General features: G+C 35.7%; 1 protein-coding gene across 7 annotated transcripts; it reads right to left on the reverse strand.

The window, feature by feature from the left end:
* Window positions 1-1780: 1780 nt before the first annotated feature.
* On the reverse strand, window positions 1781-26107 carry PNISR (PNN interacting serine and arginine rich protein). 7 transcript variants are annotated; one of them, XM_081140966.1, is made up of 13 exons: window positions 25998-26107; window positions 17447-17526; window positions 15672-15786; window positions 13683-13871; window positions 12104-12327; window positions 10546-10717; window positions 9261-9451; window positions 7697-7834; window positions 6443-6542; window positions 5650-5703; window positions 4418-4588; window positions 2359-3442; window positions 1781-2127 (listed from the first exon to the last, which is right to left on the reverse strand). In XM_081140966.1, the coding sequence occupies exons 3-13, from the start codon at window positions 15757-15759 to the stop codon at window positions 2097-2099; spliced, it is 2442 nt and encodes an 813-aa protein (XP_080997092.1). In that variant the 5' UTR covers window positions 15760-15786; window positions 17447-17526; window positions 25998-26107; the 3' UTR covers window positions 1781-2096. The 7 variants fall into 7 exon arrangements, with proteins under 7 accessions (XP_080997092.1, XP_080997094.1, XP_080997090.1 ...); XM_081140968.1 differs by having other exon boundaries at window positions 2801-3442; window positions 15672-15790; XM_081140964.1 differs by having other exon boundaries at window positions 15672-15790.
* Between the last annotated feature and the right edge of the window lie 1305 nt (window positions 26108-27412).

A 27412-nucleotide genomic window follows, 5' to 3' on the forward strand; every position in this document is an offset into this window, starting at 1 on the left:
AAACCTCTTAGACAGTTTTTATTAACCAATCCAGACCAATGATTGTCTCAAAAATTGAACCTATTAATTTTCTTGGTGTCATTTTAGAAAAGATTTCATAATCAAATTATACATTTAATTAACTTATGTGTAAGTTTTAGCATTCACATCCCAAATCATGGAAGCCCTATTTTATAAAATCTTACCATTCAAGGTAAACATACTTCATTACATGTCAATGAAATGATGAACTCTCTAAATTATCCATAAAAATCTGAAAAACCCAAATATCTAATTATAACACTAATGTGTCTTCTAATAATCACACACATCCTGACTGTGTTTTTAAAAATATCTACAGATTTAAATTATAAGAGGCTTGCATATTATGGCAGAGTAAATAAAACTGTCAAATACTGCTTTTGGCTGTAGTTCATATCTTGCCCAAAAATGTGCATATCATAGCCAGCAGAACTTTTCTGTAGAATTTTATTTTGAAAATATTATTTCACTTGAAGATTGATCTAAAAAACATTTTAAGATATGAAAATGTTATACAACTTATCTATTACAAATTAATTGAGTAATTCTACAATTAGGTATACCATGTTAGCTCACCTACATAAAAAATATTGCACACTTTCCTTTATTTTGTCTCCAGATGGGACTGATGTCTAAACTATATAGAATTCTAAACTATTTAAAAGTTATTCTGTGAAATGTCAACTTTATAAATATCAGAACTAAATGCACTGTAAAACAACCATTTTGGTAAACATGCATTTATTCACAGTTGATTTATTTCCTCTAGATAAATGCATAACTGCTCAAAATTATTTAAGAACTTATATAGAGGTACAAGAGCACACTATACAAATCTATTTCTACCTTCGTTCTGAGGAAACACTGATCTTGGCAAAAATCTGGCTTATTTTAAAATAAACTATTGCTGGTAAAAAGGCATACTTTAAAACATTTCTGTGACCTGCACCTGCTCTTTTCTTTTTAAATTAAAATTTAAAAGCATTTGTTTTCAGAGATTTATATGACTACTGTGGCATAAGTGAATAATCACAAAAAAATGAACCCTGAAAGCAGCTGAGCATTAAAATGCCTGCAGAACCATCATTTTACTCTTAAGTTATGACTGCCTTAAATTGCTAGATCACTCACTGAGCCTAATTTTAAAAAACTAACAAAACAAAACCATTTCAATGTTATGAAACTGACACAAACCTGCATAATACAGCATTTCTCCACTGAGCTGAAGTCTTATTATACGTTAAAAATATAAATAAATATATTGAGTTGTGAATCTTATTTCTATAATAACGCCAAAGTGTTTAAAATACGCTTCTAAAACAGAAGTGGGTAACTGCAAAATATAGTTCCAGACTTGACTATTAGTGTCAAACACAATCATTCCTTATAAGTAACTCTAATTGGTACACTGGCTTGATTGAATCCAGCAATTTCATTTTACAGGAGTGAACCATACTTTATACACACAGAGAATATATTACTTGAAAATCTCCAAAATAGGAAAAGTTTAGAAAGCTGTCTAATGATTCCAAATAAAAAGTAAATGTCTGCTTCTGGCCCTGTTCCACACCCTTAAAGTTGGAATTTGACAAAAATCCATGGGTACAATTTACAAACTTTGACAAACTATTGAGATAAAACCATTTTCTTTGGGGATGATGGGAGGAAGTACCTTTAAAACTTGTTATACAAAGTTCCAGCTGCCTTTTTATAAAAGTACGTTCCTTAGATTAAAATCATAAAATTAAGGTGCAAGAGGTTAACAAAAATGAACTAAAGAGCTTTATTGACATCACAGTACATTCAAGAATAATTTTAAGAACATTACAGCTGAAAGAGAATGGCATGTTTATAGTCTTATTGTGCACTATTTTTTGGAAAAAAAAAAAAAAAAAGAATACAAAGAAATCCTATTAACTTGGAGCAGCATTTGGAAAAAGTACACCTATTTACAGATAAAAAAAAAAAAAAATTCTGGTTTCACCTACACAGCCACAATGTGCCTCTATAATGAGACAAGCCCTTAAAACTCATGGAATTTTTTAAACATCATGGCATTCTTGCCACATCATTCCTCAGCGTTTACGACGGGGAGGGGTTGTTGATCTGAAAAAAAGGGAAAAGACAAAATTTAAAAATAAAAATGTATTTTAAACTAAAGGATCTGCAATTTAAAAATAAATAATAATATATTTCTAAAATTACTTAAGACTATGATCATTTATCAAGTACCAAACTGAGTTTATTAAAGAGAGAGAGAAAGGACACTTTCAACTTTGAATAAATTCAGTCAAATTTTTAAAAAAATCAGACAAAATACTTTAAAAAGTATACTACCTTGATCGGGACTTAGACTTGTGTTTGCGGCTTGCCTTCTTACCAGACCTTTGAGATTTCTCCATGGATCGCGATCGACTATGTTTAGGCTTCTTAGCCTTCTTTTCTTTGCTACTTCCTGGAGATTCAGAACTGCTCCTTCCACTAGAATCAGAGCCTGAATGTTTTTTACTATCTTTGGTAGTACTTTTCTTATTATCCTGTCTAGAATCATGCCTAATGATTTTAACAGATATAGAACCACTCCTAGAGAACGTTCTTTCACTTTCTCGTTTCCTTTTCAACCTATCATCCTGACCACTGAACTTAAAATCTTTTTCTTCCCTTTTTTGTTTCTCTTTTCTTTTATCCTGTTCATGCTCTCTTTCTTTGTCTTTCTTTTTCCTATCTTTTTCTATACTTCGACTCCTCTCTTTTTTCCTCTCTTGTTCTTTAGCCTCACCTTTATGTTTATGACTGCTCCCACTAAGATTTCCACGTTGGTCATCAATTTTACGTCTATCTCGACTCCTACTGCGACTGGACCGATTGGTTCGCCTATCCCTTGAGCGACTTCTACTTCTACGTCTCTCTCGGGAAGGACTCCGATTTCTTCGTCTTTCTCTTTCAATGCTATTTCTATTAGATCTTCTCCTATCTCTAATCTTTACTCTAGCCCTATTGCTGTCTATTTTAATTCTGCGGGAGTAACTTCTACTCCTACTACGTCTAGCTTTAATTGTTGGAGATCTACTCCTACTATGTCTTTTTTTCCTTTTAGGAGAAGAAGATCGAGAAGATGTGCGACTACTACCTGAGCTAGAACTGTATGAAGAACTAGAGACAGTACTACTAGTACTACTAGTTCTGCTATTGCTACTGGAACTACCACTACTAGAACTTTCTGATCTACTCCTTCCTTGTTTCTCTTTTTCTTTATGATCTTTTTTTGGTTCTAAAACTGATGTAGTTTCATTTGGAGTTCTTTTCTTTTCATTAACCACATCACCATCTGTTTCTCTTGCTTCTAATGATAAACTATTTTGCTCTTTATGGATAAATTCATTCATCTCTTTTGTAACCCTTTCAGTTTGCTGCTTTTCTTCTGAAACAGAAAAAAGACAAAAATATTAAGGAAAATCAAATGTACAATGAAAAATTCCCACATAAGCAATGCCAAATTATCTAGCAGCTACATTAAAAAAAAAGGTAAAAACAAACAGGTAAAATTAATTTTTATTTTATGAACCCAATATAACAAAAAATATTATCATTTCAACATGTAATCAATTAAAAAGAATACTGAAATATCTTTTTTTCACAAAAAGTCTTTGAAACAGTGTACATTTAATACCTACAGCACATTTCAATTTGGGTTAGCTACATTTCAAAACTTCAACAACTACATGTAGTTAGCTAACCTCCTGGATAGTATAGCCACAGAGTACCGGGGTATAGAGGTACATGTGAAGCAAGTAAGTAAAATACCTCCCCCTTGTCCAATAAGGCAACTTAAAGGTAATGCCATTTTTAGGGAATTTTTGGCTGCAAACTCTTAATAATTACCTTTCACATTGTCCAAATAAGAATTTTCAAAAAATAAATTCTAAATAAACATTCTTTATTATTTCTAGCATCAATTATGTAAACAGTTACGAATGGTAGTTATTACAGTATTTTACATAAAAAACTTCTAAAAAGTCCTGTATTATCCTTAATTATCCTAGCTACAAATTACTTTTTAATAGTTTTACAAATATATTTCCCCCATTTCAAAACTCCTTTTAAGAACTTTAACAAGAAATAAAAATACACTTAAATAGCTACTTATAGCCCCTGAAATTAATCTCTCCCCAAACAAAAGTTTACCTTTCCTAAACTATATATTTCGAATATTACAATTAATTCTGAGTTTACGTTTGATAAAAATTACAAATGAGCCAAAAACCCTAGTTTCAGTTACATTTCATATTATTTATAATGTAGCCTCAATTCCATCCTTTGGTATTTTCACTTATATGAAAAATGTAAAGAAATACAAACAAAACTGGACAAAATTAAGTGAATCTAAAAGATGTACCTTCCATCTGTTTATCATGTAACAGCTGCTGTTCTTTTTCCTTTCTCCAAAAAGCTTCCTGTTTTTGCCGGATTCGGTGCCGTAATTCCTCATCGTCAGTGTCAGATGATTCAGAGCCTCTGTCACTCCTTTCATCTTCACTGTCTCCTGATCCATAACCACCCAGTCCACCTGTGTGCATTAAGCCCAGTCTATCATATGGAAAAATTATTCTGTGCACTAAAAACTTTTTAAGGTCCGAGAAGAAAGCTCATTTCTTTTTTTCATTTCATTTTGTTGGAAGAATATGCTTATTCGGGGTGGGGAGAAGCATAAATTCCAATGCTTAAGGAGTTCATAGCAACCGTCAGGAAATTTGATACTTAGTATCTTATTCTTCCTGAAATACTTCATATATTTGTCACCATAAACGAATTGTGATAATAGTTTTACTGTCCACACTAACCAAAAAAACTATTTAATAGGACAGAAGTAACAAAGCCTCACTAAAACATAATCAAATAAACTACCTTAAATTTTATGATCCTGAAAATAGTTCTACAATTAACTTTTTCATTGCTCAACACTTAGAAATGCCAGGTAGTATGCTAAGTATTCCCCCCACAAATTAGGATACTATAATTCTGACTGTACAGAAATGGTATGATGCTAAAACTACTCCCCACCCTGAAGTGATCTAAATAGTAATAACAAATCATATGGGCATTTGGTTCCAGGCATTTCTGTTCATCCTCACAAAGATTAATGTTTGAAATGAAGATGTAGAAAAGGCAAATTCAAGCTTTTAAATACTTGATAATATAGCATGCAAAAAGAAAATTATGAACACATCACTACTATTCTAAGATAAACCCTTTCCTCTATGGTAAACCTGACTTGCTGCAACACAATCTAAATAAAGGTCCTTAAAAGCATTAGTGGATAGGTTCCTCTCTAAGGCTTGTACGCAACAATTTTGAAAGTGAGCTTAAATACTATCATGGCTAAATTATAACTATTACAACTTGCCTTATTAACTATGAATTAGTCACCACATTTAAAATAATCCCACTGTGAATGCTTTAGTCAAAAAAAAATTTAAAAATAGGCAAACCTTTTAGAGACTGATATAACCCTAAGACCTAGGTTTTATAAACTGAGTAGGAACAGTACAGTTTCAAAACAGAACATGTAGAGAGACAAGGTGTGATTTTTCCCTTTAAGGCCCTCTCACAAATAAGGAGAACACTTACCGAGTCCAGTGAGGGAAGCCAGTGCACTGGACTGTGCCAGCTGTTTTGCAGGAGCTTTGTATCACATCAACAACAGGAACAACATGTTAACACAAATAGCCACGATTTCATAGTCATGAGAGTCTATGGTATTGTTAAATCTACTACTATTGCTGCTTCTTGGGGAGAGAAGAAACATTAAAAACATAACATTCATTTTAAACCAGTAGCATGTCTGGCCTTGAAAGTCTAATTCTGATGTGAGTTGAAATTGGTTTATAATGAGGAAAAATGTTGACAGCATATTGGTATTTTTATTTTTGAGGTATGGTCCATAATTTAAATTTTGCTTTCAGTATATTTTTTAAGTGTTACTAAAAATATGGGGGCTGGGTGGAAGAATCACTAGCTTTTGTAAGAATTATAAGTGGTAAACTGTGAAAACTCTGAAGGTTCCTAATTCAATTCATTAGTAAAACTAAACTGCATTAGAAACCATACACCACCAATACCATGGTATCTATAAAAAAAAAAATTAGGTGAAATAAATTGAACATCAAGAATTTTCCACAGTACATTTAACAGAACAATAGTATAATTACTAATTTGTGCTCAGATAGGTAGGATAAAACAAAAATATTTGTATAATTGTAATATGGTGTCTATAAATCTGAACTTTCCCAAAGAGTAAAACATGCAAGAGAATCTTCAAATATCTGCTAGTGTTTCAACAAGGACAACAAAAAAAGTCCAAAATAGCCACCAAAACCAAAACAACCCCAGAAAAACAAAGCCAAGAACACCCACAATATACCTTTTGTTGCTTTCCGGTGTGCATCTTTGGCTACATAATAAATTTCTTCATCTGTGACATCCAGCAGAATTTCAGTCAGAAGCATTTTTGTCAGTAACATCTACGGAATATATATTGTTTCTAATTATTATAGTTACTAACACAGTTTGACATTTTCAAAAAAACTAAAAGGCGAAGGCATTTTATAAAACATTTGTAGAGATGAGATCAAATCACTCAAGGAATAGAATATCTTGAAAATTATTCTACATTATCAAAACTTTAAAAAATTTCAAAATTATATGGATTAAAGAAATAATTTATTTGTATAGAGACACTGAAGTCTAACTCTAGAGACAAAACATTTACAAAGTTCCTAATTTTAATAAAAATTTCCATAGGTGTTTTAAGCTGAAAGAAGTATCCTTTCATTTAGTATTATTAATAAGCAACACATTAGCTTCTAAGTCACTTAAGAACTTAAATTAATTAACCCTCAGCTCAAGGTAAAATTTGAGGAGGGAAAATAAGACAAAGGCAGTTATTTCACTTTGTTAGATGAAGTCCTTTTTTTCTTGATTGCTGCAATACAGAGTACAATAGACTTGAAATAGAGCTGGATTAAAGCACTGGTTTGGCTACCAACAGCTATTTCAAATGCAGACTACTTGTCCCTTAGCCTCTCTGGGCTCAGATCACAGTACTCATCTACTAAAATGAAAGTACACTGAATCATCTTCTAAACATATTCCAAAGATCACTGTCTTACAATATGAAAAATGCAGCATTTTATATTTCCAATCTCAGAAAAGGAAAACACATTATAGATATTAAAGGCTTTGAGAAGTTTTATAATGAAGAAATATGTTTACCTGTGTTACCCGTGTTCCCACCCAATGCTTCCTAAACTTATTTTTCTATAAAGTCTTTTAATTTTTCCCAGTATTAAAAAAACACACTTTAGAAAATAACAGACATGTTCTCTTGGGTTTCACATAGTAAAACATTGTTTAATTACAACATTGGTATTAGGAAATGTGCTTAATAATTGCTTTACAAGCTGTGATTTCATATTATGTGTTACCTGGATTTTACAGACATTATTGCCCAGGAAATCTATATATTAATACATACTTTAAAACTGTTTCATGAGTTCTCAGTTTAAATGTTTACGATACCAACCAATAGTTTTAAAAAATTATAAACAAAATCCTATGTTAATTATACCTCAAAACAAATTTTTTTTTTTTTTTAAAAAGAAATTTACATTTTTACCATTTGATACTCTTTCTCTTCTTCAGTCATCTCTGGTTCACTTTGCTCTTCTTGAGGAACTGGAGATGGACTTCTGGTGACTTTTCCACTGCTTGCAGCCTCAACATTTTCAACATCTTCATCTTCCTCATCACTATCCTAAAAAAGTAATATTATGTGTAGCCCAAATTCATGCTTATAAAGTTGTTATCTTGCACATTCTATTTTAAAATCCTAAGTTTAAAAAGTCTATGAAACAGATAAATAAAAATGAAATTTCTCCCTAAATTATATTTTTGTATGATAAATTTCATTTGGTAATTTGAAGTGTAGCCTGAGAGGAAATGTAAAATTATAAGATGGCTTATGAGATTCAATTATTTTAATTATTTTACTCAATTTGCTTTTTTCCTTAGTCATTTCTTTTTAATCCTCACCTGAGGATATGTTTTTATTGATTTTAGAGAGGAAGGGGGAGAGAGAGAGACAGAGAATCATCGATGTGAAAGAGAAACATCCATCAGATATCTCCTGTACACACCCCAAAGGGGGATTGAACCCACAACCTAGGTATTTGCCCTGAGGGGGAATCAAACCCAAAACCTTTTGGAGCACGGGACAATGCTCCAACCAACTTAGTCACCCAGCCAGGGCTTTCCTTGGTCAATTTGACCTCATTTTATAACCAAAAACACATCATGCCCAAAGACTGACTTAATTAATAGTCACTATATGATGGCTGAAATGAGTGAGTGGCTTGTAGAACTTTGGGTAAATGAACTACAATCATATTATTCAGTGTTACTTTTATAGCTATAAATGTAAGCTATTTACCTAAAATTGTGTGATTTAAAAGGAAAAATCTGTAGTCAGTTTCCAGATCTCAGATGGCCCTGAAACTTACTGAAATTTGCTTCTTTATAGTTATTTAATGGATAGAAAGATTAGAAATGAGGTCTACTTCAGGTGAAAGAAATGCTAGCAGTTTGTCTCTGTCTCTATATAGGTCTTAGGTTTTCAGTATCCAGACAGCATACCTTAAAAAGAGGACTCTACTTTAGGCAAAGAAGTGTTCCATAGTCACACTTAGCAATCCTACTAAGAGACAAGGTGATCACCTAAATACTACTATGGAAAGACCATTTGAACCAGGAGAAGAATTCATGTAACACAAGCCCAAAGGCATCTGGGAGGAGAATGATAATCTCCAAACAATTTTTTTTAACACTTAAAAAAACCACCAAGTCAAGCCCGGCCGGGAGTGGCTCAGCAGTTGAGCGTCAACCTAGGATCCAGGTGATTGAGGTTCGATTCCCGGTCAGGGCACATGCCCAGGTTGTGGGATCAATCCCCAGTTGGGGGCGTCCAGGAGGCAGCCGATCAATGACTGTCTCATCATTGATGTTTCTATCTCTCTATCCCTCTCCTTTCCTCTCTCTGAAATCAATAAAGATATATTTTTTAAAAAACAAAAAACACCAAGTCTGGAAATCCACTAATACTTTTCTATAGACTAAAATACTTATTTCAATAACCTTTTCACATAGATATCAAATGGAGTTTCAGGTCAAGGGATTCTACTCACAAATTTACTTCTCTGAGGTAAACGAGGGCCATCACCTCCTTCAGCATCTTCTGTAGTCTTCTTTTCTTTTTTGGACAACTGTGAACGCTGTTGCTCCATTCTTTCTTTCTCCAACTTCTTTTGCTTTTCACGTTCCATTTTTTCAAGACCTTCCCGAATCCAAGCAGGAAGAGTCCTGCGTTTTACTGCATCTGTTTCACATGAGAAAAAGAAAATTTGTAAGTCAGTTAAGTAAAAAACAGAGGCATGAGTTCCTTATTCCTGAATTGTAAATTTTTTGGAAAAAGAATGCTGGTGCCATTTGAGCACTTGTAACAAATACTATCATTCTCCAGCAAGACAATGATAATAAAAACAACCCATTAAACATCAAGGTTTTCTTTAAAATCAAAACTTTTAATAGCAGCATAAACATTGTATTAATGTTTACAATGTGCCAAGGAACTATAAAAACACATTAAACCATCATCTCAATCCTAAAAAAAGCCCTAAATGATCACTACTATTACTTGATCTCTTTTGCAAATGAAAAAACTGAAACTCAAAGAGATTAAGAGATGTCCTCAAGGTTACAAAGCCAGTCAAGTAGTGATATGGGCTACTTCAGAGCCAAACTTACACTATATTGCTTCTTAAAATATAAAGACAGAAGAGAGTCAAACTCAAGTCCATTTTCACACTGAAAATTCACTTAAACATGTATTCCATATGGAATACTTTTTAATTTATTCTGTAAGTTATAAAAGAACTTCCTAAAACGTCTACATTGTAATAAGGAAAGACTTAAATGTTCTGATCCATTAAGTGCTGGATTTGGATTTCCAGATATATAGTAGCATAAATACATAATTTTTCACTGGAAATAAGTTCTATTATGTTATTTAATAATTGAAATTTTCTGCAAAATATTTATGGAAAGTGAAATAGTGAAAGGAAAATTAATCTCTCAGCAGCATATTGGATGAGCTGAGAGTACAAAGAACCCAGAGAGAAAAACTAAGAGGTTTTAAAAGTGGGAAATGCTCATATACTGTCAACACTGAAAAAAATACCAAAATGCTACAGCCATGTTAAATTTTTATCTCATCACAATATTCAAAGCTTCTAACATTTTAGACAAATCTCTTCTTTGGAATTTTGAGGTTTATGACTACAAAGTAAAAGAGTTTTAAAGTGTCAATTCCTCACATATCAGAGGTATTAGAACAACTTAAGAAAATAAGACATCCTTTTAATATGATCAAGAAATCATGACAACTGTGGTTCACTAAAGTTAAAGAACTACCAATCTGCGGAGGCTCCTGCTTCACGGGAAGTGCAATAGGCGAACGCTGCCGGTCCCTGAACGATGACGGCCTTTCTCTGCGGTTCTGGGGAGGGGCAGGAGGTCCTGGAGGTCCCGGCTGCCAGTAAGGAGGATGAAAGCCACCTTGCGGGGGACCAAAAGCAGCCCCGTGCTGAAAGAGTATCGCAGTTTATTTTTCTTCACATAAGACAGCATACACTCTGGGACACATGTGTTATGAACTGGGACAGTAGAAATCCACGTGTGCAGCAAATCCAAGAATTCCACTGTTCTAATAGCCACTGATACTTCTGTAGCCCAAGGACCTAAGCTTACTTTCCTTAAGAAAGAGACTTTCTGCCTACATAAACACAAGAGCTGTCTAAAATTCAGCTGATATGCTATTTTCAGAAGTACAGAAAATAATATATATGAACTTTTAAATTTTGAACCCATTTATAAACTAATCCTTTTACCACCAAAAAATCAAATGTCAATTTTTCTACAGTCAGGAAATACAGCAAAAATTTTTTAAATCAATTCCAACTTCCTATTTCTTGTGAATTTAAGTTGTTCCTATAACCTTGCAAAAAGTATCTCCTTTAAGCAAAGATAAAAATTACTAAATCATTACATTAAATATTTCTTGTAACATTATCATTTTCAAAGGCATTTCTAAGCCAGTTGCCAAAAGAACTCTTTGTCTTGTTAGCAAGGGGCTCTACCAAGTACATGTGGTAGAAGCAGAAGCTCCCTCACACAAAAAACTATCATATCTGTATACCAAGTATGAGTGTGCAACAAGCATCTGAATATGTATGAATAAGAAGATTACTGTTTCAAGGTGAATTGTTTACACTTACATCCATTACCCATATAATTAGTTATATAATGTATGGGTTTTTTTCAAAATTTTAAACTATAATAGCTTAGTTTACAAGGTAACAGCTGCAATAGGTTATTTCAAAATGACACCTAGTATTATAATTTAAGAGTGGACCCTGGCAGAGTGGTTAAAAAAACAATGACACTATTCACCATAGAGTTCTACGTCCCTAGGAATGAATTAGATGCCACAAAGGAAATTATGTACAACTCCATTAACAAACATGTCATGTCAGGATGGAATAAAAGGAACAACACTAGAAAAAGTCGTAACTTTACAGAGGAGAAGGAATTGCATTTAGAAGATGATCTATGTCCTTCACATCTTAACCATAATCTATTATTGATAAATAATGTCTTCAACTACTGTGCATTTCCTAAACTTTATTGAACATTTAAATATACCATATTGAAATTATAAATCAGAAAACTATTACACTTAAACATTTTTCATTTTATGCAAATTTTTCCCTAATGACCCTTTATGCCATTTTCTAATAAAACTAACGATTTTAATACTCAAAAACGGATAACTTGTCTGAGACATAATGTACACTTATCTGTATAAGACTGAAAAGTGAAACACGTATCTCAGGTACTCTTGATGAGACAAACTTCCAAAGAATGGATTATGTGCACATCTACAGTATTAAAGTAACAAAATATCTTTCACCTGATAGTCAAACTGGTTCACTGGGCCCACTGCAAAATTATCGGGTGGTCCACCAAAGTTGTGATTGTTCTGGTTAAATATATGCCTGTTGTCAGGGGCAAATTCCCCACTGTCCTGACTGTTGCTGTCTTCGGAAGGAGGAACAATGTCCATTGGGCCTGGTGTTGGTGGCATCCATGGCTGATCTGGAGGGGGATGTGGGGGTTGCTGATGCATTCCCCATTCTATTTAGGATTTAGGCATAAAAACATTCAACAGGGAGTTATAACAAAATCAACACAAATTTTTAAGCTCTCAAGAAAGCTAGATTTTTCAGTAAAGAAATAAATATAAAAATTATGACTTCTTGGTCAAATTCCTTTTGTATATCTTAAAAATAAGCAATGAATTAATCTAATAACTCAAATGAGCTAACTCCACTCAATTCATATCCTAAATAAATGGGAACAAAATGCCCAAAATTATTTTTAGTAAATGTAACAAAACTCAAAGCAATTTTTTGTTGTTGAAGTTTTCTATTTCTGTTCAGTAACACCTCCATAAAAATAATGTCTAGGGATTTTATATAATTTCTTTCTTCCATGAACACATTTATCCTCACAACATCCCTGTGAGGTAGGGGGAAATCAAGTATTATTTTTTTGCCAATTTCAGGAGAGGAAACTGAGGCACACAGAAATAAATCACTTGCCAGGATCACAAAGAAAGCCAGTAGAGCAAAGTGGGGGAAGTGGAAATGCTATGGTGAGTCATTTATAAACTTGAACTTGGGGACTAAAACATTTTCAAACTTGAGAAAATTTGGTAGAGCTTCAAGAAAACAAGAAATGAACTGCCTCACAGTATCAAATATTAGAATATTCATTATCCTTTTAAAAGTGATGTTAGAGGATTACCTTTCATTCTTACACTGAGAAACAAAAATAAGTATTAATAAGGAGAAGGGACATATGATTTTACCATCGGCACATGTAAATGTAAGATTCCTCTATAAATAAATTAAAGTGACTATTAAAAATAATAGCACAAGTCATGGAAAACTAAACTAGCATCAAGGAATTGAAATCATACTGTGAAGTAAAAAAACAAGCAAGCAAACAAACAACAGATAAAAACTTATGAAGATCTTTACTATCTGAAAAAAAGGGAAGTAAATATGGGTGGACGGTAAGGGCAAAGTATATTTGACCGACTAATTTGTCACATAGTGACACAATTTTTCTTTAAAGACTAGACATGTTTTGCTCTGCCAGTCCTGCTTCTGAAAAGGCCAGAGGTTGCAACAGAGAGACCATAGAATGCTCTCTTCCCTAGATGCCAAGTGAGGTTTCCAGTGTTCCCAGCCCCTGTCAGCCTAGGAATGAAGAACCAAGAAAAGAATCAAACTGAGTGCCACAATGCTAGCAGACTGAGTACAGAATAATTTTAACCACAAAATTTCAAGGTCAAATCTAATTAAAACTCCCTATTCTTTAAGTATTAATTTCAAGAAGTCATAAGGCTAAGCAAATTAAACAATTAATTTTAATATTTTTATTTTAAAAACAGTCCTAAAATTTAGAAAACATAAACAACAAACCTGGCTGCCACATCCTGTTAAAGTTTGAATCCCCTTGAAAATTCCCATGATTGTTTGGACCAGATTCCATTGTAGACATATCTTGTCCATTTGGCATCATTCCTGGTGGTTGTTCTACCATGCTTTGCTGTCCTGAAGCTTCTCTTTGGGCAATCCAAGCTTGAGCCAATGCAGCCCAGTCAATCTGGCCTAATATAATTTAACACAGCAGAATTAAACATTCAGAATGTAGAAGCTCACAGAATAGTGCCTCTATGTAAAACAAGCATCTCAGTAATTCCTTACTAGAGAATTTAAATATTACCAAATGTTATGACTGAAAGGGCACTGAGAATACCACCTATATTCAGGCTACAAAACAAACTACTTAACACTTTCCAAAAAGGACTCTATAAAAACAATCTTAACCAATTAGTTTCTAATATTAACTCATAAGAAATTTATCTTCTACACTTTAGTTTATTGAGTTTCTTTTTCTCATACATGTTTTTATTGATTTTAGAGAAAGAGGAAGGGGGGGAGAAAAATCAATCCCGCCGCCCGCTTCGCCCCCCAGGATTGAACTCGCAACCCAGGCATGTGCCCTGGCCAGGAATCGAACCAGAGGCCTTTTGGTGTATGGGATGACACTCAACCAACTGAGCCACACTGGCCAGGGCAGTTTATTGAGTTTTTTAAAAGTCTTATTCCTTTTTAAACACATGATCAAACTCACTCATTTTTTCCTCAAATAGATTTTCTTCAGGCCTACAGTGGATCCTATAGACCTCAGATGAGTATAACTATCTATCCCTGGTCCTCCTCACAGTCACCCTTCTTTAGTTAAGGCTCCCTTCTCTAGTCAAAATACATCTATAACAAATTATTAGTCATTTTTTACTCAAATTTATTGTCCCCACTACTTTAAAGGTCCTCCTTTCTTTCTCAAATATCTATACTTAACACTTAATATCTAGCATTATTAATAAAGGAAACAAAGTAAAATAAGATAGTTTTTCACATCTCAGTTTAGTAAAAATTAAAAAGGTATTCTCATACATTCTGACGGAAACATAAATTAGTCACAATCCACATGAAGTTAAACTTGGCAATGTCTATCTAAAACTTTCCAAATATGCAGCTGTCATCTAACAAACCTAGTTCTTAAATGTTTTTCCTAAGAAAATAATTGGAGCCCGGCCCGCGTGGCTCAGCAGCTGAGCATCGACCTAGGATCCAGGAGATCGAGGTTCGATTCCTGGTCAGGGCACATGCCCGGGTTGCAGGATCAATACCCAGTGGGTGGCATGCAGGAAGCAGCCGATCAATGACTCTCATCATTGATGTTTCTCTCTCGCTCTCCCCCTCCCGTTCCTCTCTCTGAAATTAAAAAGATATCAAAATAATAATAATAATTGGACACATGAATAATGATATGTATACAAAATTATGGCAATTATTTTAAAAAGTAAAAACTACAACCAACTGATCAATCATCTAAAAGTGGATCAATTAAATTACAGTATAGGAATAGGATAGAAATAATAGAATGCTATGTAGCTATTGAAAAAATAGGTTCAGATTAACCCAATAAAGGCAGGGCAGTAGAAGGGGTCATATCAATGAAAAAAAATTGGCCATGAGTCAATAACTACTAGAGCTAAGTAATAAATGGGGGCTCCCTATACTCCTTTCTGTATCCATATATGCTTGAAATGTTCAATAATAAAGAGAAATGATTTAGCATACCATCAGCTGACTATGATCTACATAGAACTATAAGATTCAGAATTAACAACAGAACTATGCTTTACTTAAATTACACATTTAAGAAAGACTTTCTACTTTCTTTAGAAAAAAAGAACTAAATCAGTTTTAAAGATTAAATACTGATCATAAAATGATCCAATAAACCAATTCCAATTCCATCTCCCTTAATCCCACTGAATATTTCCCACTTAGCTCTATATCTTTCCTCGCCCACCCTCCGAATTCGGTTTGTTTCCTTACTTGGATCCTGCTGGTGCTGGAATGACTGCATCCACTGTTGTTGGTTCAATGGCCATTGCTGCCAAGGCTGTCCTCCTTGATCCCACATCCTGACTTTAAAAATATATTGGATTTTCTATCTTCAATAAAATGAAAACAGTTTAAAAATGAGAATGAGTTCCTTAATTTTAAAATCTCACATAGAAATTACTATATGATGATATATTTATGTGATCAGTGCTCTAAAATTCTGGTCAATAGGTTGCCAGAGGCAACTGGAATTTTTAGGTTGGCAAGCAAGAGTAGAAAATTTCACACTAATACTTGTGTCAGAGTCTGGTGTTAAGCATAGTTCTAATCAATTTAGTTCAAAAAGGAAAAAAAAGTCTAATTTCTCCCAGTATAAACCTCTGGAAGTATAATTATTCTGAAAATAATAACAAAAAAATGTGACTTGATCTCCCCCAACCAAGACTCCTTGAAGAGGGTAACCAAATAACACTAACAATGAAGGAAAACTCATCCTTATAAATAATGAGGGCTAGCGACTGCATAGGGTAGAACAGATTTAGAAAACTGCCATATTTCCAAACCTAACAAAACAACTGACTCGGACAATCTTAGAAATAATGGGAAATCACAAATTAAAAGGTTGTTGAAATGTCGCCTCTACAGATTTAATAATCTGTAATGGTAACTCCTCATGAGATACAATATTATGTCCCCAGAATCATTATAAATATTTTTACCAAAAATGTTTTACTGAATCCAACTGAGCTTTTTGATCTCACTCCTAGCATGTAGGAAACCATAAGGGGACAAAGGTATAAGAAAAACGGTATCGAAAGAAACCACCAGATAAATCCAGAAGGTGAGATAGTTTACAAGACCAGGTTTGGTAATGTGTAAACAGCATGGTAACGATTCGGGAAGGGAACTATTAAATTTAGATAATGGGTATGGGGAAGAGGGTCATCACACTAGTTTAACTAGTTTGAAAACTTTCATAATAAAAAGTTTAAATTCCTACAAGTTTAATATCTTTGTACTTTATCCAACACTGATATACAACCCTGTTCAAGAATCAATGACACACATGGTAAGCAGCATACGTTTCTTCATTTTTGCACCCTAGGGCTTAGCATAAAGTAGGCATTAAATAAAATAAAAGTTTACTAAATAAATCCTTCTAGACTGACCCTTTCCTCTAAAAACAAGACAAAAGCCTTATTATTGCAGGATCACAAGAAGTAGAGAAGCCAGATAACAAGGAAGTAAGAAACACCAACTCAAATGGAACAAATGGCTATTATAATTCAGGCTCTTATAGGTGGGAACTCCAGTCTTTGCAGCATTTTCAGAACATTTTATAGTTTTATCTATGGCAGATGTTGACCTCTCAATTGAAGAGCACTATGCATTAGGGAAGACACATTCCTTTGTTACCTTGACTCACTTACGAGTAAAGTGTACTTATCTTCTAATTGCATGAATATAGTATATTATAAAGGCATTATTAGAATATGGCAAAATAGGCACCAAATAGCACCATAGTTGAGGCCAACAACTGAACTGCGTATCAAGTCCAAACTAAATATACTTTTCCTAATCTCTCTTCAGATTTTCGTTCCTCTCCCCCTTTCCCCCCTCTTCTCTTTTCCAACTATATCTTTAAAGCCCTTTAAAAGTTAAATTATTCATTAAATCCCTTGAAAACTTCACTTATAACTTTAATTAAAAGGTAACAAATAAAGAGGAAACCCCCAGAAGAAATATCAACTGCTATTTTGACTGACCTTAGAGGTTCACCTTCTGTTTAAAATTTAGGCTGATTCAGACTACAGCTTGGAAGCATAGCAGCAAGATTACTTATGCCCTGGGGAAAAAAAAGTAAGTTTGCTCTTAGATTATGAAAAATTAGAATAAAAATAAATTTTAGAGATGTAACATGAAAATGTGATAATCTCCAAATTAATTTGGAACTTTTTCATTAACTATAGTGAGAAAGTATTTACCATTATAAGGTTAAGGGAAACAGGAACATCAGAAACGAGAGGGCAACACTTCTTAACATTTTTTTTCTTTTAAAATATCTTTTTTATTTACTTGAGAAACTCATTAACAATACAAAGCAGTGTCAAACAATTTAGGGATTGTAAAATATGCTGAGAGAAAAAAAGGAACAAACATTTGAAAAGAAGATCTCATCCACCTGGTGTTAAGTGGTACAAGTAAGGTAATAAAATACATTAATTCAGATTTTTCTATGGAATTTTAAGTTTAAAAATTAACACCAGCAAAGTGAGAATAGTGTGTCCCTATTTTCTTCTTCATTTTCTTCTCATTAGAGAAGAAGAATAGCTTTTCAAAAATTGAAAGACAAATGTATTCATCTTTTTATCTTCCACAAGGTACAGGACAGCTTCCTCCACATGCAGCCACTAAACACCAAACAAATAAATAAATGGTCTGTAACTCTTTCTTTCTGTTTACTTTGAAACGTTAACGATAAGGAAGCTGCTGACCTACATTTATGAGAACCAAGATACTGGCGATAGCACAGCTGGGTGTTTTCCAAAGTTCTAATGGCATATCAGAATTCAATGTATAGATTTTTCTGTCATAGGCTGTAAACTCATACAATGTAGGAATTATAACTAGCACTATACAGTGCCTACTTGAGTTGCAGACAGATGTGCACTTAGTAAAACCACTTTAATAATGAAAATGATGTATACTGACCCCCTACCATCATTTTCAATACACAGATTTACTTTTCTAAAAATCCCTCTAAACAAAGTTTCTTTTACTTACTTATGTTTAAAGGCTTTTAAAAATCCTAACCTGAGGATATTTTTTCCATTGCTTTTCAGAGAGAGTGGAAGGGGGTGGGAGAGAGAGAGATGTGAGAGACATCGACTGGTTGCCTCCCACATGAGCCCAGACCAGGGCCAGGGATGGAGCCTGAAACCAATGTACGTGCCCTTGCCTGGAATCAAACCTCGGACCCTTCAGTCCATAGGCTGAGGATCTAACCATTGAGCAAATGGCCAGGGCATTTAATGGCTTTTATGGACAAGTTTTTCAGTTCTCTTTTTAAGTTTTCTGATCGTCACTTGCCACTTAAGACTTCAGAGCACAAGCTCTGGTTCATGATGCCTCCCTATACCGCTCATTAGCTGTGTGAACGTGGACAAATGAACTACTCTAACCCTTGGGTTTCTCCTCTGTAAAAGGGAGGACATATAAGTGTCTGTCCAACAGAGTAAGTGTGAGCATCAAATGAGAGACCCATGAGAATGCAGCACAGGAAGCTTCAATAAATGGTGGTGAATATCAACATTGAGTTCGTCACTTTTTTTTTTGTTAATCCTCACCTTGAGGATATTTTTTCCATTGCTTTTTTAGAGAGAGAAGGGAGGGAGGGGAGACAGGGAGGGACATCAATGTGAAAGGGACACATCAGTTGGTTGCCTCCCGCACATGCCTTGACCAGGGACTGGAAGCGAACCCACAACCAGGTACATGCCCTTGACCGGGAATGGAACCTGCAACCCTTTGGTGCGCAGGCCGACGCTCTCACCACTGAGCACCACCGGCCAAGGCTCAGTATCACGTTTATAGCTTTCCTCAAGTTTACAACTTAAGTGTCTATTGGGTAGACACTTATAATGTCCTCCCTTTTACAGAGGAGAAATGCAAGGGTTAGAGTAGTTCATTTGTCCACATTCACACAGCTAGTGAGTGGTATAGGGAGGCATCATGAACCAGAGCTTGTGCTCTGAAGTCTTAGGTGGCAAGTCTTGGGTTGGGGTGAAGGTTGATCAAGTCAACCCATTTCTGCTCAATTCAGATTTCATTTTTTATTTAGAAAAAAATTTATCCTGTCCCTACTCCTCACATCACAGGTTGAAGCTTTTATTACTTAAAAAAGGGGGAAAAACTTCAAAATTTTCCTACCCACAGAGATTTAACTTACATGTTTTCAAGACTTTAATTTGTATTACTTGTAGCCATTTTTCTGTTTGTTAAAACTAACCACTTCTACTTTTACTACGTTTTCCAAAGCCTTTTCCCCAAAAAACTTTTGTGGGGGAAAAAAAGTTTTTATGGAAGCTACTATTCAAATACAGTGTTTGATACACTCAGGCTGAGAAAAATATTGAAAGAGAGGTGAAACTCTGAGAAGCAGAGCAGAATAAAAATGCAACAAAGGTGACAATAAAAGTCAAGGAAGAAGTTAGAAGCTATTTAATAAAATGTTTCAAGCAAATCTGCACTTGAGAAACTTGATTTGACTACAGAGGATGAGTGCTGAATAAGGATGCCAGTAGAGTACCAAATCATTAGTGTTTTGGGAAGACAATGTAATTTAGCATTATAGTATTTTATCAAAAATTGTGACCCACCAATTCCACTTCAAGGACTTAAACCATGGGTGAGGATACTCACTATGTCATTCAAAAACCTGCAGCATGTCTGTAACAGTGAGCATCTTCTTTTAGTGACACTCAGCTAAAGGGCAACAGATAAGGTAAAAGTGAGCCATATAGGGGACTCCTATGCAGCCAGAGAAAAGAATAAGGTCAGCTCTTATATGCTGAAATACTGATGTACAAATCATATTGAGAAAAACTTATGTGATACAGCATGAATAATGATACCACTTGAGGTTTCTTCTTTTTAAGAATGCAATCTTGTATACAAAATTCCTAAATTACATGTAACTAAAAACTGCTATGCTCTGGGAAGTGAAAACAGAGATTGGGGAATTTTGATATTTTATATTTTTCTGTATTCTCTGAATTATTTTATTATGACTGTGTGTTTTTAGTAAAAGGCAAGAGATTTATACACTCTAAAGAGAAACTCTAGAATTGTATTTTAGAAATAAATTTACAGCCCTGGTTGGTGTGGCTCAGTTGGCTGGAGCACCATCCTATACACCAAAATGGTGAGGATTCGGTTCTCAGTCAGGGTAAAAACCCGTGTTGTGGGTTTGAGCCCTGGTGGGGGTGCATATAAGAGGCAACCGATCAATGTTTCTCTCTCACATCAATGTTTCTCTCTCTCTCGCCCTCTCCCTTCCTCTCTCCCTAAAAATCAATAAAAACATATCCTTTGGTGAAGATTCAAAAATTTTTAAAGAAAGAAAGAAATCTACAGATTTTTTAAGATACGAAGAAAGTTGATCAGCACAGTCCATAATGACTGGTACAGGCACTAACAATTACACAAGTCATATAAATGTGAGACCTTGGGCAAATTACCTCTGTGTAATTTCCTTATGAAGGATTTGGAGTAAATTTCTGTTACGTAGTCCAAAAAAAGTATCTCTGATCATGAGAACAAAATTTAAGAGTTATGCTGAATTTTGTAAAGTGATGGGTTTTAAGGAAAGACTTGGTATACTTGAATATTTAATATAAATTTGTGTTTATATTTCAACGTCTAGCACAATGCTTAAGAGTTTCACTAATTATTCCTTTTTTTTAAAAAAAATATATCTTTATTGATTTCAGAGAGAGGAAAGGGGAGGGAGAGAGAGATAGAAACACCAATGATGAGAGTCACTGATCAGCTGCCTCCTGCACGCCCCCGACTGGGGATTGAGCCCACAACCCGGGCATGTGCCCTGACTGGGAATTGATCACCCGAATCCTAGGTAGATGCTCAACCAGTGAGCTACACCCGGCCAGGCACTAATTATTCTTAATTTGAGAACAAAATCATGATTTGATGGTAAGGATTTAAAAGCCCTACTCTTTCTTCCTTTATTTTCACCATAAAATCTTGACTAACATAACAAATGCAAAATCTGGAAAACAAAAGGAATATGGAGGCACACTTGGCAATAATATATATATATCTATCTTTTAACTTCATTATGGTTTAGTGAAATAACAAACCCTTGTTATGACTATGTTATTGACTAAAAATGACATTTACACACTGGTTTAATAATAATTTGGAAAATAATAACTGTTAAAGACGGGTGAAAAGTACATTAGGGTTCATACTCTATCTCTGTACTATTTAAAAATTTCCACAATAAGTTAAAGATGATAAAGAGTACAGGTTACAGAGAAATTATATTGAATTTTCATGGTTTTTTGTCTTGACTCACACAAGAATCTTCTTGAGGGCAGAGTAAATCTTGGATTAATTAAATCGTCCATAGTGCTTTACCCACATTCAGTGATGAAATATTTTACTCATTCACTTAAATTTATTATCAAGTAAATGTATTAATATTCAATGATGAAAACATTCTAATACTGCTACTCTGATTTTATAACATCAAAAATAATTCCAATTTATTCGATCTTCCTTTAGCCTTCATTTTAAAGATCCTTAGGCTCAATTTCTCAAATGATTATTTCTCAGGTTTGAAAGAACTTGATTATTGATGAGCCAGATTGCAAGATTTTCCCTTTATGAGGTTTAATTAACTGCTGTTTTCTTGAAAACAACTGGGATTTGGAAACAAAAGAAAGATCAATAACCATGCTTTGCATGAGATCATCCAAGTTATCACACTGGGCTGTAAAAATCTAGCTTATGAGTATGACCAACTTTATGGATTGAATTGTGACCTCTGGAAGATATGCTAAAGTCCCTACCCCAACCCATAAATTGTGAATGTGACCTCATTTGGAAATAGGGTCTTTGCAGATGTATTCAAGTTAAAATGAGGTTATACTGAATTAAGGTGGGCCCCAATCCAATATGGTTGGTATCCTCACAACAAGACACACACACACAGAGGGGGAGGGGGAGAGGGAACGAACTAACTATGTAGCCACAGGAGCAGAGACTGGACACGTGTCTAAGTCAAGGAAAGCCAAGGGTTGCTGGGAACCACCAGAAGAAGCTAGGAAGAGGCAAAGAAGGGTCCTTCCCTATAGCAGAGAGCAAGAGAGACACTGAGACAGACACAGAAGAAAAGAGCGAAAGCCAGCATGGCCCTGGCAAAACCCTTATTACAGACTTCTAGCCTGAAGAATTATGAAAGAATAATTTCTGCTTTTGGCCACTCAGTTTGTGGTAATCTGTTACAGCATCCTTAAGAAACTAATACAACCAGAAATGACCATCATTCATCCTACCCATTTCTTAGGTGACTCTATATTAGAACACTCTGAAGTTCTTAAAAATATCTGTTTAAATGACAATCACAGACTGTGTTGTGAGATGAATGAAAATAAAAATACAATGCTTTTAAAGTCCTTAGGCATCAATTGCAAAATCAAAGAGATATTGAGGCACATCTAACCTTTGATGCATATGGTCAAATGTTTCTCACATCAAATACAAAGTTTAGAAACTACAAAATGCAACAATCCTCCTCTCCCTTGCCCTTTTAGTCCTACATAACAGATGACTGACCTCAAAAAAATTCATTTGTTCCACTCAGGTTAGGCAGAAATGGCACCAGTAAAGGTTAATTTTATAATCATTTGAAATGTGATACAAAATTTTTTTCTACTCCATGTTACGTGCATTTTGATATATACTGAAATACTTTGCAGCTTGCAGCTTAACACAGGCATTCAAAAAACACTGGAGAATTGGACAGTTTGGTTATAGATACCAATAAAAGTGATAACTGAAAAATAAATGAAAGCATGAGTCTAAAGGTAACATCATCCCAGCAGCAACAAGTACATGTATCTTGGTTCTAATACCAGTCTATGATAAAAGGAATCAGGGATCCTTACAGAAAGAGCTGACTCTTAGGACTGGAGAATACAAAATAAGCCTGCAGTACTAGGAAGTAAGAAAGTGCTAAAAGAAAGGAAAAAGGAAAGAAAAAAAGAATAGGGGCATGTCAAAAGCGTACAGCCAATTGAAAGAGCTCCTGAAGTCCAAAACTGAAAAAAATTCGAGCAACAAAATAAAATAGTACTGAATTATAACACAAATGATATGAGTCCATGCTGATACAAATAAATCAATGGGAGGGAAGAGACAAATCTCCTATACAGAATTCCAAATAAATTATGTATATATTCCACCCTAAAGGAGGAAGAGTACAGTGGTACCTCAGTTTACAAACGCTATACACCCGGACGAAAATGCTTCGGTTTTCCAACATGCCTCGGAAGTCGAACATGCCACACGGCTTCCGCTGAGGGCAAGATCCTGAGGCCCAGCTGTTGGCTGTCGTATGTTTCAGAACTCAACTGGTCTTCTGGAACGGATTACATTTGAAAACTGAGGTACCCCTGTATAACGCTGCACTCCTGAAGTATGAACTGTGCAAAGGGACTTCCTCCCAACGAGTACAGTATAGAAAGGAGTGGATATGGGAGAGTAACTTTACAATTTAGAAACCTGACAAACACTTCTTTACGGACGTGATCAAGGTCAATCTCAGTGTGGTAAGTCATTTTCATAGCATGTACTTTTGATAGGATGCCTCTATAATCTTCCTCCCTCAAACCCCTAACACCAGCTTATGAGAAAAACTGACAAATTTCAATAGCAGGGCATCCTACAATCTACCTGACCAGTACTCTTCAAAACTGTCAAGGTCACTATATTAGTTTGCTAGGCCTGCCATAACAAAGTACCACAGACTGAGTAGCTTAAATAACAAACTTCTTTCCTTATAGTTTTGGAGGCTAGACGTCCAAGATCAAAATCTCAGTAGGGTTAGATTCATTTTGAGGCATCTATCCTTGGTTTGTAGATGAATGCCTCCTCCCTATGTCTTTACATGGTCTTCCCTCTGTGTCCTAATCTTTTTTTTTTTTTTTTTTTTAATAAGGATACCAGTCACAATAGTTGGGGCCTACTCTAATGACCTCATTTTATTTCTTTACAGACACTATCTCCAAATACAGTCACATTCTGAGGAATTGAAGTTAGAACTTCAACATGAATTTTGGAGGGATACAATTCACTCTGCGACAGTCACTGAAAACAAGGAAAGTCTGAGAAATTGTCACAACCAAGACTAAAGATACATGACAACTAAATGTCATATGGTATCCTAAATGGGATCCTGGGACAAAAAAAGAATATTGGGTTTAAACTTAGGAAATATGAATACACATGGACTATAGTTAATAACAATGCGTCAATATTAATTGTGTCTTTTCATAATAATGTGTCCATTAATTGTGCAACAAATGTATCACACGAATGTACGTTAATAACAGAAGAAACTGTGTGTGTGTGTAATGGAGGTTTGGGGTGATTATTTGGGAGTTCTGTACTATCTGCTCAATTTTTCTGCAAGTCAAAAATTGTTCTAAAAAATAAAGTCTTACCCTAACCAGTTTTTCTCAGTGGTTAGAGCTTTGGCCCGCAGACAGAAGGGTCCCGGGTTCGATTCCGGCCAAGGGATACCTCAGTTGCAGGCTGATCCCTGCCCTGGTCAGGGTCCTGGGGGAGGCAACCAATCATCAAAGTTTCTCTTTCTCTCTCTCCCTCCCACTCTCTCTGAAAAGCAATGGAAAAAATATCCTCAGGTGAGGATTTAAAAAATAACAATAAGTAAATAAAATAAAAAATATAATCTAGTAGTAAAAAAGAAGAATTTATATAGAGTCTCAAGAACATCTTAAAAGAACTTACTGTTACTTTCCCTACAGCCCCAGGACACTTTACAAAGTAGTCACACCAGTGAGTCCTTATATAGTGTTCTGGTTTGTTTTTTTTTTGCTTTTGCCTTGCTGCACTCCAATCAGAAATTCAAAACAATTTTGCTCTTTTATAAAATACCCCCGACGATCAAAATCTGTCAAATGCCCATGATCTTCAGCTGACAATAATATCCACCACAGGAAAATACAACTAAAATATTGGACACCGCCGCTTTCACTAGTGAAGCTTAACACATAATGCCCATCCCCGGAAAAAACAGAAAAAATACAAACTTAAGGAACCTAATTATAGTTAACTGGACGTGTTTGCCTTTGGCTGCGCCTGCGTAGTCAGAGCTGCACAGCGCAAAAGGTCCAGGTCCGGGCCCTCCGCCTCCCCCGCCCCCCCACACCCCCTCCCCACAGGGGGTTCCCTCTGCGCACGCGCAGTGCTTAACGGCAGGTCAGAAGCCCAAGAAATTAGTCCCTTCTCATCCGAGAAGAAACTCTCATAGTTAAGAGGAAGGGGTCGTGAGCGCTCTCTTTCATGGGAACAGTCCCTTTTTACCGAAAAGACCCGTTTGATTCACCAAGTCAGGCGGACGCCGCGGCTTTAAGGGGATGAGGTTCCAGCGGTAGCGCCAAGCAGCGTAAGCAGCCTACGTGTTTTAAGTTATGCTACCTTCGCCACAGAAACCAAGAAGGCTGTAATGGCCCGGCAAGTCCCCACGCGTAAATGTTTCCCACCACTTACTCACTGTGTTCCGGAACACGGTTGCCGCCACCGTTCCTGTAATACCTCTCCAACCCTTTCGCTGCTTCTGCCTCTTCACGAACAAGACAAGATGGCGCCCGAGTGGTCTCACCCGGAAGTAGTAATAATGACATCCGCTTGTCATTTGAAGCCGTACGGTTCCTGCATCCTGGTCTTTGAGCACAGATGGCACCCGATGTACGTGTTTCCACGCCATTTTTGTTATGGGCAATACCACCTGGAGTCTGATATATACACAGTGGAAGTGTCTTAACATTCCTGTACGTTACCCTTAATGTAGCCAGCGCCATGCCCGACCCATTTTTATCTTCAACTGGGCAGAAACCCAAAAACTTAAGTGTCTGTGCAGAGCGCCCTGAGATTGTCTTTAGCAACGAGACCCGCCTCCAAGGGGAGATACGTTCTTCCCTGGGAACACTTTAGCTTCGGAACAGAGGGCTGAGTTTGCGGCACTAAATTCAGACTACGGAGGGGCCAAAGAGTCAAGCTGAATAAACTGAATAACTGGCGGGTTGCTCCGAGCGCCTTTCAGGCCCGCCACGGGCCAGTGCGGATCTCGGGAGTGCCCCAGGCTTCGGTGCCGTAGGGCGGAGGGCTCCGCCTCCCGGGGACCCGAGGTGAGCCGAGTGGTCGGTCTAGACGGTAGCGACGGCGGGGACCTGAGCTGACCTCGCAGGGTCGCTCTTTTTGTTAACGGCAAAACCGCGCCCCCTCCCGGGACACTGGCTTAGCGGAACCTCACCCAGCAAGTCCCGGTATTGCGCTTTCCCCTCCTGACCTGTAAGGGAAGGCGGCGGGGAAGTCCAGTTTCCCTCTCTCACTGCAGGAGCCCCCCTCCCCAAGGATTTGTGCAATGAATGCAATTCTTCAAAGAGAATACTTGATTCCATGTTTTCATATGAAACAATGTTGAAGTATAAAAAGTATCGATTTCCAGGCTAGGGTCTACAAGTCACAAGGAAAACAAAAATGTTCCAAAGATACAGTATTTATTTCTCTACTAACCCTTGGAAAAATGTCTTGCTGGGGAGTAACATGAAACTTTTGTATGACTGAAGAAAGTGCACCGAGTAAATTGTGTAGAAATAATATATTAAGAGTACAATTGTTAGAGCATAGTAAAAGTTAGGAAAATTCCAGGACACGCGGAATAGGGAAACTGGGGTAGTTAACCAGCAGTTTGCAGCCACCTGGTAAATCCTATCTCCCCTAAGCCAAGCACATTTAAGAGTAAATAGTCAGCACTTCTTTCCAACCAAAGGGTGAGTAGCAAAAATCATCCTACACAGAGACAGATAACAGAAATCCAATTAATGCCATTTGCTAACCATACCCAAGGACAGACAAATTATTAGAACAAATCTCATTTTGGCACAGTAGCATAAAGCTGATGG

Source organism: Miniopterus schreibersii (assembly GCF_964146895.1).
Source record: "Miniopterus schreibersii genome assembly, chromosome: 6".
Lineage (NCBI taxonomy): Eukaryota > Metazoa > Chordata > Mammalia > Chiroptera > Miniopteridae > Miniopterus > Miniopterus schreibersii.